Source organism: Triturus cristatus, chromosome 9, assembly GCF_964204655.1.
Source record: "Triturus cristatus chromosome 9, aTriCri1.1, whole genome shotgun sequence".
Lineage (NCBI taxonomy): Eukaryota > Metazoa > Chordata > Amphibia > Caudata > Salamandridae > Triturus > Triturus cristatus.
Window position 1 is genome coordinate 854,278,578 of NC_140592.1, and position 16,728 is coordinate 854,295,305.

Here is a 16,728-nt window from a genome sequence, read left to right on the forward strand (position 1 = left end):
GTGACACGGGACATACATTCTGATGATTGGAATGTGCAAGCAGTACATGCATTGTTTTCAGATTTAAAATATTATGCTGCTTTTGATGCTGAAGATTTGTATTTAAATTCTGCCAACTATGGGGATTTATTTTGTTATCAACATTATGGGCATAATGTTTTACATAAAACAAACACAATGAGACCTGATTTTAATTATACACAATGGGAACATTGTCCTACTCCCGTAGAGGGGAGTTAATGAACTCTTAGGGATAAATTCACTTATTTTACAGATTCTGATATATCTAATTCGGAATCCTATTACTTTAAACTTCGGCCATCTTCACAATCTAAATTTATGTTGACCCACACAAAATTGATTTATGCCAACTTGTTTAGAAATAAATAGGCAACGCAGGGTTATGATCATTGGAAAGAGACTGTTGATTTGAAATCAATCTGGGGCATGAAGCCGTGGCAGGTTCAGGGAATGGAAGCTTTACATTGAGCCTGCCTGATCCCTGCTCACATTTTGTTTCTAAATGATACAGTGTACCAAGCAAATTGTTTTGGCCAGGCAACTGTCAAAAATTTAAATACTCCATCCATTCAGTCTTTAGCGGAATATGATGATTGGCACACTCACACAAATTATACCATCGAGCCACTGCAGGCTTTATTTCGAAATGATACTTTCAATGTCTCTGAAGTTGCTTCTTCCGAGTGGTTAGTGTGGCAAACTAATACAAATGCATGTCAAATGCGTTTTTATAATGTTACGCCCGGTTTCATTCAGACTAGACCTGATTCTCTGTATACTGTTACACATTCGGTCACCACATATTCGGTGCATAAGTTATGCCAACAATGGTTGGAACATTCCACGCTGACATGTGAAACAACATCTTTCTCTGCTGTCGCATGACATCAATCTGGCTGATTTCATCTTAGGGCCTAGGAATCCTAGATCTAAGAGATTTGTTTATGCCGCTTACAATGAAATTTGGAAACTTTCGCAGATTGAAGCTGCTTTTCGTCTGTGCCAAATTGATCAAGCCAATTTAGAAAAAGTCCTTGCCGTAGTAGACAACAGCATTAACACACTTTCCTCATGCATTTGTACGTTAGACAATATTGTTTCATCTGTTATTGATATTGTTCAAAGTGATGTTTCTGTGTTATATCATGGTCAAAATCAGTTAGGATCTGTTATGCAATTTGCTTGGACACTGCAAACTCTTAAAATGGGAAAAGTACCTTGGGACTATTCGAATGCCACTGCTTTGTTTTTGCCATTTAATCTAACTGATAAACAACGATTTATGTCTATGAAAGATGCTGCATTTATACTGTTGCATATTGAACAATTAGAGCCCTTGACGTTCTCGGTAGTGGACACGGACTCTGCGGTTAATTCATGGGGTTATCTCTCTCCCTTTTTCGCTATTTCAATTTAAATCATGCGTGCAACATTTCCCGATTGGCCGTTTTGAACCACTGGGTAGTGCATGTCTACATGAATTGTGGTCCCTACTTTTCACTTACAGATGTCAGAGGGAGGGTAAGGAAGTTTTTCTTACAGGGGAGGACTGCGATTCCACAATAGGACATTTCCTGGTTTGCAAACACGTTAAGTTGCAAGGCGCGTGTAACTTGTCAACGCCCAATCGTACTTGTTTTTTTTTTTTAAGGGACCCCAGTTTTGTCAATAACTCCTGCTTTTACATTGCCTACAAATTGCAGTTATCTTATTTTGAACAACCAGGACTGCTGTGGTTTACGGGCAGGAGTCCCGTATTTAGTAACAGTTTCCCAGCGCGTAACTTGTTGTAGCAATGGGCTTTTTCCACCCCCGCATGGGAGTCTATATAGTTCAATTTGGCCTTCCATTCCGACTTTGAAAACAGATTTCAACAGGTTGAGCAGGCTCAAAGCACTTTTATTCCAACAGGAGGTGTTTCTCACTTCGGCCCGAGAGACCTTCGTGCTACAGGTGGCTAGGACTTCTAGTGAGATACAGTCCTTTTTGAACACTAACCTCCCACAACATTTTGGGGAGCTAATACACCAAGGGGTATATTCTCAAGAACATGTGATAACTACCGCAAGAGTAACTTATCGCAACTCACCACATCGCAGTCCATCGCGGGAAAATAACTGTGTGTCAACGTGGTATTTCAAAGCCTGCGGCAACTTGCGATAGTCCCACGACAACGCATCATACAAGCGCATAAAAACCAATGCGACGCCGCAAAAATGCAAAACACCAACGCCAAAAAAGCAACGATGATGCCAATCTCGATACAAAAATCAGCGAAAACCAGCCACAGGCCTGCAATCCCCATACGACATGCGGGAAAATGCACTACAAAAGGTGAAAAAAATAAATACAAAAACCAAACAACAGCGAAGCACAATGGAGTCAGCCGGAGCAAGGGCAGAGGACAATCAGAATCCCACAAGCCCCCCCCGGAGGACCAGCCTGGGACTTCGGGGTCAGGGAAGGGCAAGGAGAAGAGTAGGAAGAAAAGGTTCAGTCCGCAGGAAAACAGGATCATGATAACGGAGGTGATAGAACACCATCAACTACTGTTCGTCACCTCTAATGTGTCACTGGCAACTAAAAATGGAATATGGCAGACCATCGTGGACAAGGTGAATAGTCGGAGTGCTGAAGAGGACAATGGACGAGGTCAAGAGGCGCTGGAATGATGTCAAGCGCTAAACCAAGCAGAAGCTCGCATAGAACCGGAAGGCAGCGATGCAGACTGGAGGTGGCAGTAACGCCACAGGAGGAGCTGGACGGGATGGAGGAAATGGTGTCCACAGTCATCAGTGGGGAGACGGTGGCAGGAGTTGGGCGCTCGGACACTGCTCAACAGGACTGGACACAACAGCAACAGGGTGAGTAAAGACCAGGGACTGGGGGGACCGGGGGAGATGGGCACAATGGCACACATCCATAAGTAAGCACAGCACATCATCAGACAAACCATGCCGCAGACCCCCAACTCCCACCAAGATACCAATGCACCCACGAATGCCACATCCCAGCACTGTATAACCACATAAGTCAGAGGCACACCGCATGTAAGGGATCAGGGCCCGCCAACTCAGAGCTGCAGGGGCGACTCCCCCAAAATGCAACACTCACATCACATGCAGAGCACAACAACATTGACATCGATGTGGCACAATCCGCAACACGTCCACAACAGAACAGGGGACACAACTGGTCCCGCTTGTGTGCAGTAAGTGGCCAATCACAAATGGCATCACAGGTAAATGTGAGTTGACAATGTACAAGTACAAACACACATCCGTGAAGTGGTCGAAATCTCCACATCACATAGGCAGCTTCCCACAAACAGTCACAACGTACACTGTCATTCAGTCTGCATGTAAACATGTTCAATGCTTCAACATACATGTGAACACAATGTTAAACTGCATCTCCCCTTCAAATTGCAGAGGGAAATACAACACGTCCTGTAGAGCAGTCCCAACCTCTCTTCTCTGATGACAAAGAGGACAACCAGACCTTCGACGCCCTCCAACAGTTCCTGGACAGCCTCCGGAGCCCACTTCCAGGAGTAGGTCAGCCCAGCTGCTACGAGGAGAACCCACCCCCTGCGCAGTACACACAGCAGGCAGCACCCACCACCACGGCTGACTCCCAGGACCCCCACGACTAACACATGGCCTTCCAACTCCGTCTGTTGGGGTGCCAGGAGAAGCTGGCCGAACAGGTGCAGGTGGGGTACGACCGCATGGCAGCCAAACTGGGCATCATACTTGGCTGTCTAAGTCCCATCAGGGACCACTCACATTCCCTAACGGAAACCAACAGTCCACTCCATGCCCTCCAACGAACCATGGCTGAAATCGCCAGGGTCCTGACTCAGAGGCAAGAACGACTGCCCAGTCATAGTGGCTCCAGCGAGCTCGCCCGGGAGTTGGGACTCATGCGGAGGCTCATGGAGGACAGGGAGCGTAACCGTGAGGAAACAGCGGCTGACACGGCTGCACACCAGCGAGAGTTGGCAGAGTCCCTCAATGCCATGAAAACCATCCTCATGGCATTGCTGCCAGAAGGCCTGGCGCCGATGCTACCACTCCATCCACATCTCCCCCCACTGATGTGTCAGTGCCACGCAGTGCAGCAGACATTCCACCTCCGGCCCCTGCGGTGTCACTGCCACACAGTGCTGGAGACAGAACTCCACCACCCACATGTGAGGCACCTGCAACAGCAGAGGACGAAGATGCGGATGAATCTGGCCTTGCGGTCATAAGGAAGCGGTAGCATCCACGTCCGCCATATGGCCTGTTAATGCTTGGTTCTGCCCTTAGCATCATCCCCTTCCAGTGTCCCCCGATGCATTCTGCGACACTCACCTTGGACCTCGACATGGACTGCCATATTCTGTCTATTCACCCATGACACAGATATCAGACTGCGGACTGAACTCCTCCACTACTGAGGAACATGTCATTGACAGAAGGACTCTGTATGGCCCGCCACGGGCCGACGCTGCAAGGTGGGCTTTGCATGGCCCTGTACTGCTCCGCATACAACACTCCATTGAATGTGCATTAAACATTAATTTTCACAACAATGTGTCATGTCTATAATCTTGCAAGTGTGGAGGCATGAATGCATGTAGGGTCATTGATTGCACCTTGCGTCCATGTTGCTTATGTTGTGGGACTTGGGTCACAGAGTGACACATTGCCGATTGCCTGCCGGGTGGCGCCGACACTAAAATGGGGAAACACGCATTTGTTACTTCCATGTCCCGGCCAGAACGGAAGCATGCACACAGCCCCGGGGACATTGTTCACACACCTACGCTGGACTGGCATATGCCAGGCCAGTCCACTCACGCTCGCAGGGCAGGACGACAACGCTACATGTCCCATGTCTTCCCTGTGGGGATTTGCTGCTCACAGGTCTAGTTGTCTGCATGCCCTGGCCACTCCCTCACAGCTGGTTCACACTCACACCACACCCATTCGGCAAAGGCGTCACAGGACATGTGACCGTGCCAATAAAAAAGGGCCTGACGCACGTGCTGGACGCCATTTCCACTCTCCAAATGTGTGTCTTCGTGTGGGTATCCTTTATGCATGGCACAGCACATTGCCTGGTGCTGGGGGTTACTTGATGGCATCCGCACCATGGGACTCAATCATAAAGGGTCCATGGCTAGCGGTGCACAGACTTGGTGGCACCGGATGCACTGCAGCAGGCACAGGCACACCACCACGGGACGGTGTCATTCGGTGCACTGAGATAGGCGCACCTTCAGTGCTGAGCGGGTATGCAGTCTGCAATGATGCGCTGTCTGGGCATTCTGGAATGGGGGCATTGTTGTGAGCCCTGCTGGACCGCAGTGTAGGCCTGAGCCAGCAGGCAGTGCGTGCCTCTCTCGACGCGGCGTCGCCTCACAGTTCACAGAGTTAGTGGCACCGATTGGGCTGAGCGGGTGTGCAGCCTGCGATGATGCCCTGTGCACTGATGTGTACTCTGCCATTGCGAAATCAAGACCCAGAATCATGTGTGTGACATGGTGGCCCGCGGTGTGTGGCTGTATGATGTGGAGGGTGCCACGGTTGCGGGCCACAGGCTTGGAGATCCAACCAGCACGTGGTGGGCCCTCTTGGAGACACGCCGGTGGTGGAAGGTGAGCAGTGAGGCCTGGTCACGCAGGGGCGGGCAGTCTCTGCTGGACCGCGGGAGGGGCTGGGGTGCAGCAGCCTGTGTGCGCAGGGGCAGACAAGCGGTGATGGCGTGTGCTACTGTATGGACTCTGCCAATCATGTCTCTGGCAACTGTTTCAGATGAGTGACCCGGGAGACTGCAGTGTGTGCCGGCACGTGGTTGGAGACACACCGGTGGCTGCAGGTGAGCAGTGGGGCCTGGGTCCGTACTGTCGGCACTCTCTCTATCTCCCTCTCTCTTTCTCTCCCTCTCTCCCTCTCTGTCCTTTGATGGGCGCATGACACACCTTCTTATCTGTCTTTCTGTCTTGCAGGCTGTGACTTACAGAATGCCCGCAGAAGACATGCAGCGCCTCTTCATGATTGTTTTTATTTGTTTCATCTGTAATAAAGGTTTTGTGTTGGTTATATGATGTGGATGTGTGTTTCAAATTTTGTGGCCACACATGTCTGTTAGGTGTTGTGGTTGTGCGACGTCAGGCGATTGTTTTGGCTCTCTTGGTGCTCCGGACTGCATGTTCAGTTGCTCGGGGGCATCTGTTGTTCTTCATGCTTGGCTATGGGCTGTGCTCCCTTGGCTGCAGCCGGTTGTTGTCCGACTTTGCAGCAGGTCAGAGCAGGTGTTAATTCCCTGCTGCTAACGCGCCTTATCACCTGTTTTGTGTTCTTATTGCAGATCAGGCAGGCCATTGAGAATGTTGTGGAGTGGTATTGTCGCGGCTTTTTGCTCAGGAACGCCTACTCTGCATCTCATTAGCGATAGTTGCTGGGGTCATCCGTGGCTGTGTTTTTTGATGATGCTATCACGGGAAAACTGGTGGTATCGGCAGTTTGCACCGGCTTGTGAATGGGGCGATGGATTTATCGCGACTTTGGCTGTGCTAAAGTGCCATTAACTCGGCGATAGCTCCTTGAGAATAAGGCCCTCAATATTTAATGCGTCTGACACGAAAGGCCTTGCACAATTTTTTAAACGTGTGAGATCTGGTCTTGTGACTTCCTTTCAGACGATATTTGGAGTAATACCGGCTTTTATTCATTCTATTTTTCCAGCATCTTTGGAGGGTTTCCCTTGGTATTAGCGTTAGGTGCTGGAATCCTGCTTCTCCTGTTCCTGCTGCGTATTGGCTGCTCCTCTTGTGGTACTGCACAGACCAAGCCAATTGCAGCTGTACCGTGATCGCATTCAACACGTTTTTGGATGTTTGCCATTAGCAACGCTTGGCGTCAGTTATGGATTGACTTTTCGCTTTACCTACTTTACTTGCGTGCAACCAGTGTTTTACTGTCAGCGATGCCCATTCTTTTTGGCAATGGATATATGCCTCTCCAACACGTCACGTCCAGTCCCGGATTTCATCCAGTTGATGGGCCCTTTAGAGGCTCATGACCAGGCTTGTTCTGGGGATAGTCATATGGCGCGTGCGGCTGCACTTGGAGTATCGGCTGAATTGGATGTCTGTGCGGCTGCGCAGAACGTCCTGCAACGAAGTTTCATTGAATATCACGCAAGTTGCCCACTTATGCTTTTAGAGGCCTCTGATTATGAGTAGCATGTTTGTTCCTTCGACTTACTTAATTGGATGGCATCCCGTTTCTCTGCCAACGATGGGGATGACCTTTTGGAGGGAATTGCATTTCTCAGATCACACACCTTGATGGACTTCCCACCTCCTTCACAATACCTTTATTATCCCGGAGACAGCTATATTTCAATAAGCAACAATGGCAAAATTGAAACAATTTTTTTTTTTTTTTTAATTTCCAATTTTTTCCAATTTGTTTTTTTCATAAGCTTTGAACTCTGCTTGACTTTTGAATTATGTTTTGGACCTTTGTCTATGTCCTATGACCTTACAAAGGGGAGGGTGTTATATGGGGCCTTTGGGACATTGTAGACATTGCTAAGTTGGCATGAGCTTGGCTGCCATGATGCTGCTTTTGCGCACGTTACTACATGACTTTGTTTTTGCAAGACTCTGTTTGTGCCTTTCACATGAGAACGGGCTTCTTTCGTGTTCTCTGACTTTCCTGGAGTTTAGTCTGAACACCATGTGCAAGGTCGATCAACAATGCCCCTTGTAAATCTGTTCTGGTCAGCTCCTAGCATCTAGACATAACATGCCACATACAGCTGCAGTACTGAAGACTCGTGCTTTGATATTATGTAGTTGCAAGTTGTTTTAACACACTTGGAGAAAGCCGTTCCATGGAGAAAAGCTCTGCTGTTCCTATGATGTAAACCCTACATCAAGGCTTTAAGGTATGGGGTCTGCTGTCAACGACCAGAGATCGTCCTTGTTATAAAATAAACTTCTTCCAGTCAAGGGGAGGCTGGTTAGGCCAAAAGGCCCTTATTTCCAGTCTTTATAAAATGACTTATCCCTTTGTATTCTATGGAATTGAAACAATGCTAACTGTGCTGAGTTCATGCATTTTGCAGCTAGTAGTGGCACGTATAATGTATTGTAGACCATGATAGTTAAAATAAACATTTTGAACTATTTCAGTGACTCTGCCTAATCTCATTGTGGACAAGTACGAGTGAGTGAGCAAAAGAGTATGGCTTGCTCCCGCGATTCCTGAGAGAGTCAGGAGTGTTGTGTTCTGGGTTGTCTAATCATTTGTAGTTCGGTGATCTTTGTAGGAGAACAAATGAGACACTATAGCTAGTCAGTTTTGGATTTTGGGTACTGATGTGGTAGGTTGGTACACCCCTATTCACTGAGGTCCTGTTTTCCTGTGCATAGTTCTGTGTATGTGCAGAATCCCTGCAACAACATAAACAATCATTAAAGGCGTTTTGCTCTTTCTATGTGTGATGCAGAATGCAGCACACACAGAAAAAGTAAAAATGAGGAGAAATTGTTGCTCCAATCTAACGCCTACTTTTGCATAGGGTTAGTTTTTGGTGCTGCCTCAGATTTACAAAACCTTATAAATCTGGGGCAGCGTCAAAAATCAATGGGTGTTGTTGTGGAATGCCCACAGCAACACCCGTTGCACTCCCCTTTAGTGCAGAAAACTGCAAGAAAGGGTACTATATTTACAAAGCGGCGCTAAGCCAAGCAAAGTGGCTTAACGCCACTTTATAAATATCGTGCAGGGCATTGCGCCACCAGAACGTCGTAGAAAGTGACATTCCAGTGGCGCAATCCCCTTGTAGACATGGCCCCCTGTTTCGAGGTCTAGCGATTTAACCTACACGTCATTGCTAGTACGTGTCCTACTCTATATCATCTCAATTGAGTGTCCACATTAATTATTCTCGATGCATGCCTGCTTACACAAAAGTTAAATCTTGTAGTTTTGGCACTGTTTGTGTTTCTAGCACTTGCTACCAACATTTGTTATGCTGTAGGTTTGTAAATGAGTTGATACTATCTGCCAACTCAATGTTATTTTATTTTTAAAGGTTTGTAAAGTTCTCTAGTAACTCATTAGAGCATACCATGGATGTTTACATTGCGTTGAATATCACTTTGCTTAGAACGAGAGCACTAGCTGGCAATAAATACCTCCTTTTAACAGCTCTGAAGTTTATGATGTAATAAATAATGCTTCACCAGCAATGCAAATGTAACTCCATTAGTTGTTCTGTCTCTGCTGTTACGGTTTGTCTCTTCTTAAGGTACACACCACAGTCCAAGTCACCTTTCATTGCACAGCAAGTACATCAGGCATAAGCATGCAGTTCTCTTTTGCTTTAATTAAAGCCTTGGGTTGAGTTTCCTAACCTTCTACTGTTCCCAAAGAGCCCATTCTTAAAACCTTAAGAAATATTGCAGAGGGCATTCTCATTGAGACCATTGCCCTTTAAGTTCTCAACAAACTCGCCTTGGGGGCACATAATTTGGGTGAGGATCATCTCATTATAATGCCATGATGAACATTTAGAAAAGTGTAACTAGTGCTTGAACAGAGGAGCAAAAATACAGTGATGCAAGATTATGCAGCAAGAAGTTCCAAAGAACAGAAATCACCACAAAGATGTTTCTATGTACCACTAGTACATCAGAATTAAGTGACTGATCTCAAGTTAGACATAGGAATGTGTAGCATAAATCTAGCAATCAGAAAGTGGGGACCAAGTTGTGCTGTGGCTAATGCATGGTAGGAAGAGATGTAATCTGAATTTGCCGAATGATAGCCAACCAGTCCTGCTGCCGGAAGTAAGTGACATGCTCAAGTGCTGGAACAAAGCCAGGCTACCGCATTCTGCCATTCCTACAAACACTGGATCAAATATTCAGAATTTTAAAGGTACAACCTGTTGCCCTAGACACTGAGTTCTGAACCCAGATCCTGTGATATTAGCAGTGAGAAGATTCATTATTCCACAAAATGGCTTGGCTGTACTTTGAATTTTTTCAAACGTTGGATTTATGTTGGAAATTACTGTAGTGGGCTTGTAATGAAGGGTGTATGGGGTGGGACAGTGTACTTATGAGTATTGCAGGGTAAGATTTCTGGGTATGGTAGGAGGAATTATCAAGCGGCGGGGTGGTTGCTGTGTGCTACGACTTAAATAAACAAGGAGCAGCCTGTGCAGGTAAGAGTGGTGGGCCAGGTTGGGGGAGGATTTGACAGACAACCACGAGAGAAAATTAAATAAATAATTAATTTTCCCTCGTCGTCATCTGTAGAAATACTCCACCCACCCGGTCCCACCGCTCTTACCTGCACGGGCCACTGCTGAAATAAATGTGTTATACTTGTATGCTCGGAGAATTCTCGTCCTATACACTGCAACTTCTACAGTTATATATTGAGAATTCATTAAATACGAGTTGTGACCCTCCCTTCCACACTAAAGGTGAAATCAGTAAAACATTAAGGGCCAGATGCACTAATGTTTTTTGCGGGCGTGAATGGGTTTTAGACCCGTTGGCATCCGCAAAAAAAACGTGTGGGCCATGTACTAATCCTATTTTGCCAGTCATAAAATAAGATTAGCGACTCGCTATTAGGAAGGGGTGTTCCAAGAGCATCCCTTCCTAATAGCCACTCCTGAAGCTATGTATGACTGTTTTGCGACAGAAGGGTGGTAAACCACTCGCAAATGGGAATGGGTCCCCATGGTACCCCTTCCCGGTTGTGAGTGGCTCTGAAAAGGGCAGGCAGTGGTCCTAGAGACCACTGCCTGCCCTTAAAAAATTTAACTGAAAAGTTTAATTTTTTATTTTTTAAATGCATCCCGTTTTCATTCAAAGAAAACGGGCTGCATTCAACAACAAAAAAATGCTTTATTTAAAAGCAGTCTAAGACATGGTGGTCGGCTGACCCCAGCAGGCTACAATCCTTGGGAGTGCCAGTCATTCCCAATGGGGTCGCAAATTGCGACAGCCTCATTAATATGCATGAGGCATGCAATTTGCGACCTCATTGGGAAACGCAAACAGTGTCTCAGACTGTTGTGCATCCCAATTTGCGACTCGCAAATTGCGAGTCGCAAATGCTATGCAATTTGGTGGGTCATACATCTGCCCATTTGGCCCTTGTTAACCAATGTTTTTGCACATGTACTGTTGCAATGCAAAATGCATCAATTTACTAAACTTTTTAAGGACTGGGGTGCACAGTACTGAACTACGGTACATCCAGCCAGTCCCAGTGGATCCTTTCAAAAATAAAGGTCTGAATATTTAGGTGCCTCCTCTTACCTCAGACTGCGCTTCCTGTAAAGGAGCACGAATACGCCGGTCAACAGGATTACAATCAGAACAGCAACAACCGAGACTGCCGTAGACCAGGAAGCGGCCGTGTCCCCTCCATGACCACTGGCATTGCTCCCAGTGGCTGACTGCATTGTTGCCTCCAGAATCCCAAACGATGGACCTGAGTATTGTAAACACCATAAAAAAGGGCATACGTTAGTTTACTACTGCTAATTTACATCAGTGGGAATTCTGGAACTCCTCTCCCCCCCTTCCCCCCCCCCTCATCCCCATATGTAGATATTCCCATGAGATGCCTATATACTGTGTAGTTCTAAAGGTGGCTGAATGTGTAATTTGGCACAACTGCAGCCAGAATATGTGCCACGCATCCTCACTGATCTTCACTGGTGGACTGGCAACTCTGTTTACCAGTCACTGAAGCTGTGATGGCTAATAAAACGCGACATAGGCCCTTATTTAGAGTTTCACGGACTGCATAGTCTTTACAAAACACAGAAGGCTGTATTACAAGTGCATCATAGTCAATGGCGCGCTCTAAATGCCGCAGACATCTACCCAATACAAAGTACCCTGTCCTCAAACAATAAAAAAGAAAGCCCAAATACTCTTGGCAGATAACTTCCGAGGATAGGAAACTATGCGACTATTTGAAATCTACTCTAAAGCGAGGGAATGGAACATATCTATTGAAGGTGACCTTAACTAAAGCTCATGCACACTCAGGCTCCAACTCCTTGTTGTTTATGTGTTCAAATGTCAGAAATCCCTGTACATTCAGCATCTATTAGAGTTCAAAAATTTGGGAAAAGTGATGGATTGAACAATCTACTTGAAGAGTCACCATTACAGTTATATTTCAATATCACCTCTGCAAATAGATATGGATCTTCGAGTTTGTTGAAGAAAAATATATATAATCCAAAATTGCAACAACAGAACTTCAGAATAACTCTCTCGCACCTAACGTTCCTCCTCCTGTTTTCCCACCCACCCCTTCTGCAAATGTGTCTTTGTGCTTTAGTGGAGTTAAAAACTGCGGGGCATATTTACAAGCCCCTTTCGCCACAGGAGCATCACTTTTTTTGACACGCCATTTTCAATATTTACAAGGTTGCGCTAAGCAACTTAGCATGGCTTAATGCCACCTTGTAAATATGTCCCTTTCTGTTGCAGTCCTCTGCGGTAATGGAGCATGCAATGGGTGTTGCTGTGGGTATTCCACCACAACACCCATTGCTTTTTGACGCTGCCCCAGATTTACAAGGATCTGTAAATCTGTGGTAGTGCCAAAAATGAACGTCATGCAGGAGCAGGCATAAGAATGGTGCACGAGGAGAAATGCTTTTATTTATCCTCGTTTTGCTTTTTTCTACATGTGCTGCATTCTGCAGTACACATGGAAAGAGCAAAAAACCATTAATGATTGTTTATGTGCAGGCGGGCGGCCTTTCCTGCACATAAACAATTAAATAATGACGAGTTGCTACTTCTATGTGTGCCGCAGAATACAACACACATAAACGTAACAAATAGCTATTATTGATTGTTTATATGTAGAAAGGGACACCATCCTGCACATAAACAATCATTCCCTGCAAGGCAGGCACCCATGCACTGTGGTGCAAGGGTGCATGCGTTGGCTCCAGGCAGCCAATTTCTAGCGCCAGAGCTAGCGAAAACACAGGGGTGTGCCGTATTGTTGTAAATACAGCGCATACCAGCATTTTGAAAATGTTGGAGCGCAGGGCTACAAAATTTGGCACAGCTCCACACTCCGATATTTTCTAGTAAATATGCCCCTGCTTGCTTCATCCTGGGTACTTTATCACTGAAACTGGAGTCACCTGTGGGTGGGGAACCTCGCCTGACTGTCCAGAGTAGGCTTTTCCCAACTAGCGTGAACCCCCACTCCTCTCTTCATGTGGTTCTGGCCCGCAGGTGGTGACCTGAGCCTTTGATCAACAAATTCCCTGACCAGTTCTGACTGGTCTGACTTTCCTGTGCCCAATACCCATGAAAACAAAGACATAAAAGGAAGATGAACATGTCTCACATTGGAGAATGGCCTCCAGTTCTGAAAAAGCCAGCTCACGCTTCCCGCCCTCACCAATGAAGAGGGATAAATACTGCTCCCCTTAAACTTTGTGAGGACTTCCAGGGCACACAGCAGTAGCCCTGAGCAAATAGTAATTAACAGGAACTGAAACTCTGCTGGACTACAGATCATCTCCACAGAATGGAGGCACCTGCCTTCACATGATTGAAAAACACAGGCATGATGCATGGAATGCTGAATTAATCTTAAACACTGGCGATGTCTCAGGGTATCATTCTATTCCATATTTTTTCCTTACTGTGACATTACAGAGGGTCAACCGTTTGCAGACAGTAGCAGTTCACATGCACTGTCCTATTGTTGTATTGTTTGCATTATTGTAAATAGGCTCACACAGCTCCATTTTTAGCATTAGCATTAGCATTTTTTGCCTGAAGGGATCTCACACGACACTAGGCTGTGCTGCAAGGTCCGTGGCCATTTGCCACGATGCTAAATGTCTCCTCTCTGCCACCATGCTGTGAGTTAAAGTACGGATGTGTATGAGTGGCTTAGCTCTTGATTCGGATGGTCTAGCCCCCATATTTTAATGTCTCATATGTTTGAGCCAAACTGTGCTGAGATAAAGAATCAGGGGTGGGTAGGGGCAGATTACTTCTCCTAGGGGATTTTAATCTATGGCCCAACGGGAATTTAAACTCAGCCTTTAAAAATATCCTCCAATCCTGTGAGAACCTGAATTTGCAACAGTGGGTAACAGAACCAACACATAGGGCAGGGCATACACTGGATCAAATTTTCTCTGTGAGAAATGCTGTTGGAATGGAGGATATTCTACCCATAGACTGGTCTGATCATTATTTGATCAAGTTTGTGGTATTCAATCCTAGAAAGAGTGACTCCGCCACCACTAAGGAAAATAATCATTAAGGCAGGGACTGGAAAGGACTTTTGAGAAAAGCAAAGACATCGCCGATATTTCCTGCGCAAAGTCCTTTTGATTTAAGTCTACAGGTGGCCGAAAATTATATGTTTCTTTGTGAACAAATATATAACACGTTAGATCAGATCGTTACTATGAAAAACCATAAAACAACATGCAGACAGGCTGCCCCATGGTACAATGAAAAGTTAAAAAACTTTAAAATGGGCTGCAAGCAGGCTGAGCGAAAGTGGAGAAAAAAATATGAAGATGAGGACAAAATCGCCTTGAAAATAGCCAGAAGTAACTTATAAGAAAGAAATATCCACAGCAAAAGCAGAATATTATGAAGTCGTTATCCTAAAAGCATCTAACAGTACTAAAAGTGTATTCAAAATAGTGAAGGATCTCACCAACCCTGACTGCACAAAAAATAGGATTAACGCCACACAGAATCTCTGTGGCAGTCTAGCGATCTTCTTTGAGGAAAAGATCAGTAAAATTATTGAGGGCATAAGGGGAGGACTTTAGTAGTATGAGCCAAAAGCCACTACCACCAACTCAAAAAGAGGAACGAACAGGTAGGGGTAAATTGGTAACTCTTGACAGCTTTGTGATACCTTCAGAGGAGGAGTTTACTAGATTAGCTCTAAGTGTTTCCTCAGGCTCCCCAATGGATCCTCTACCACACAGAATCTGGAAAGAATAAGGTACAGAGCTCTTTCCACTACTCCGACAGATATGTGGACAATCACTGAGCAACGGGGCAGTACCAACCTGTTGGGAACAAGCAATAGTAACACCTCTTTTGAAAAAAGCTACTCTGGACCCCCTGTGCCCAAAAAATTATAGACCTATCTCACTTTTACCATATCCCATTAAGATCTTAGAACGCTTGGTCAGCAGAACTCTGTCGCTGTTCTTGGAAAATAATAACAAGTTAGAGTATGTACAATTCGGCTTCCGGCCAGGACATGGAACAGAGACCACCCTGGTGACAGTGTTGGACGAACTTCGACTGCGAGCGGACAAGGGACAGTCAGTCATACTGATCCTCTTAGATCTGTCCGCCGCATTCGATACAGTGAACCATAAAATTCTTCTGGCAAGGCTTAACGAAGTCGGGGTAATGGATATGGCCTTAAAATGGTTCCAATCATATCTGTCAAATAGACAACAGGCAGTAGCACTACCCCCATATCAATCAGACTTCACTAACATCAGCATGGTGTACCTCAGGGCTCGGCAATTAGTCCAGTACTATTTAATATCTACATGAGCCCCCTGATCTCTGTCATCAAGTCCCATAATGTCAGTCTGGTGAATTACGCAGATGATACTCCGCTTATCCTATCTCTGGAAGGGGACCAATCACTATCACTGGAAAACTTTCACACATGTATGCAGAACGTTGCACGCTGGCTTAAAAATAACTCTCTAGTATTTAACAGTGATAAGACAGAGATCTTATGCTGTGCAGCCCAGCAAACTCCACGCTAGCCCCCGGACAAATTCTGGCCAATCCCAGTGGATAAGCCACTGACACCATCTGAGGCGGTACGCAACCTGGGAGTAACAATTGATGAGAGGTTGAGTATAGAGACTCACATAAATAAAACAGTGGGGCCCAGTTTCTCCCTCATAAGAGTACTAAGGAAGATCCTCCCAATGATGCCAATTACAAATAGGGCACAGATAGTTAGAAGCGTTGTTCTGAGCCGGCTCGATTACTGCAATGCCCTTCTTCTGGAGGCCCCATAATACCTGATCTAGAGACTTCAAAGAAATCAGACAATTGCAGCCAAATTAGCACTTATGAAACCTCAGCGATCATCAGCCTCCCTGGCCCTTAAGGAACTCCACTGGCTCACAGTATTACAGAGGATTCAGTTTAAATCTCTCTGTATTGTTTTTAAAGCCTTACACGGTCTGGGCAAATTTCAATGGTATGCCCCCATCAGAAGCCTGCGTTCATCCTCAGCCAGACTTGTAAAAGCGCCCAGGTTTAAGAGAGTAAAACTGGGAGGAAGAGCATTTAGCTCCGCAGCCGCCCGACTGTGGAATGCCCTTCCGACCAGTCACAGACAGGTGGAAGATCTTCTGCAGTTTAGAAAAAAATTAAAGACCTTGCTCTACCCTAATGGTGCTGCCTAGGCCCCTCTTTGGGTAGGACCCCAACAGCAATATGGGTGTATGGTTTGAGTTAATGTACACTAGCGCCAGGATGCCTGTGGGGTGATAGTGCACTCTATAAGTATGCTTAATATTTAACATATCGCCGCCCCCTGGTTGCTATGTGAGTGCTGGATTTCCTCACCCACCCAATCTTGAAGCCACTCTTTATTGTTAATAGAAGCTTTGTCA

At 45.9% G+C, this 16,728-nt stretch overlaps 1 protein-coding gene across 1 annotated transcript in view; it reads right to left on the reverse strand.

The window, feature by feature from the left end:
- The window catches only part of AMN (amnion associated transmembrane protein), a 175,196-nt gene that overhangs the window by 29,020 nt on the left and 129,448 nt on the right, over positions 1-16,728 (reverse strand). Inside the window, exon 10 of the mRNA XM_085626328.1 lies at positions 11,369-11,543. Within this exon, the coding sequence (XP_085482454.1) occupies positions 11,369-11,543 (175 nt within the window). The remainder of the gene's footprint in view (positions 1-11,368; positions 11,544-16,728) is intronic.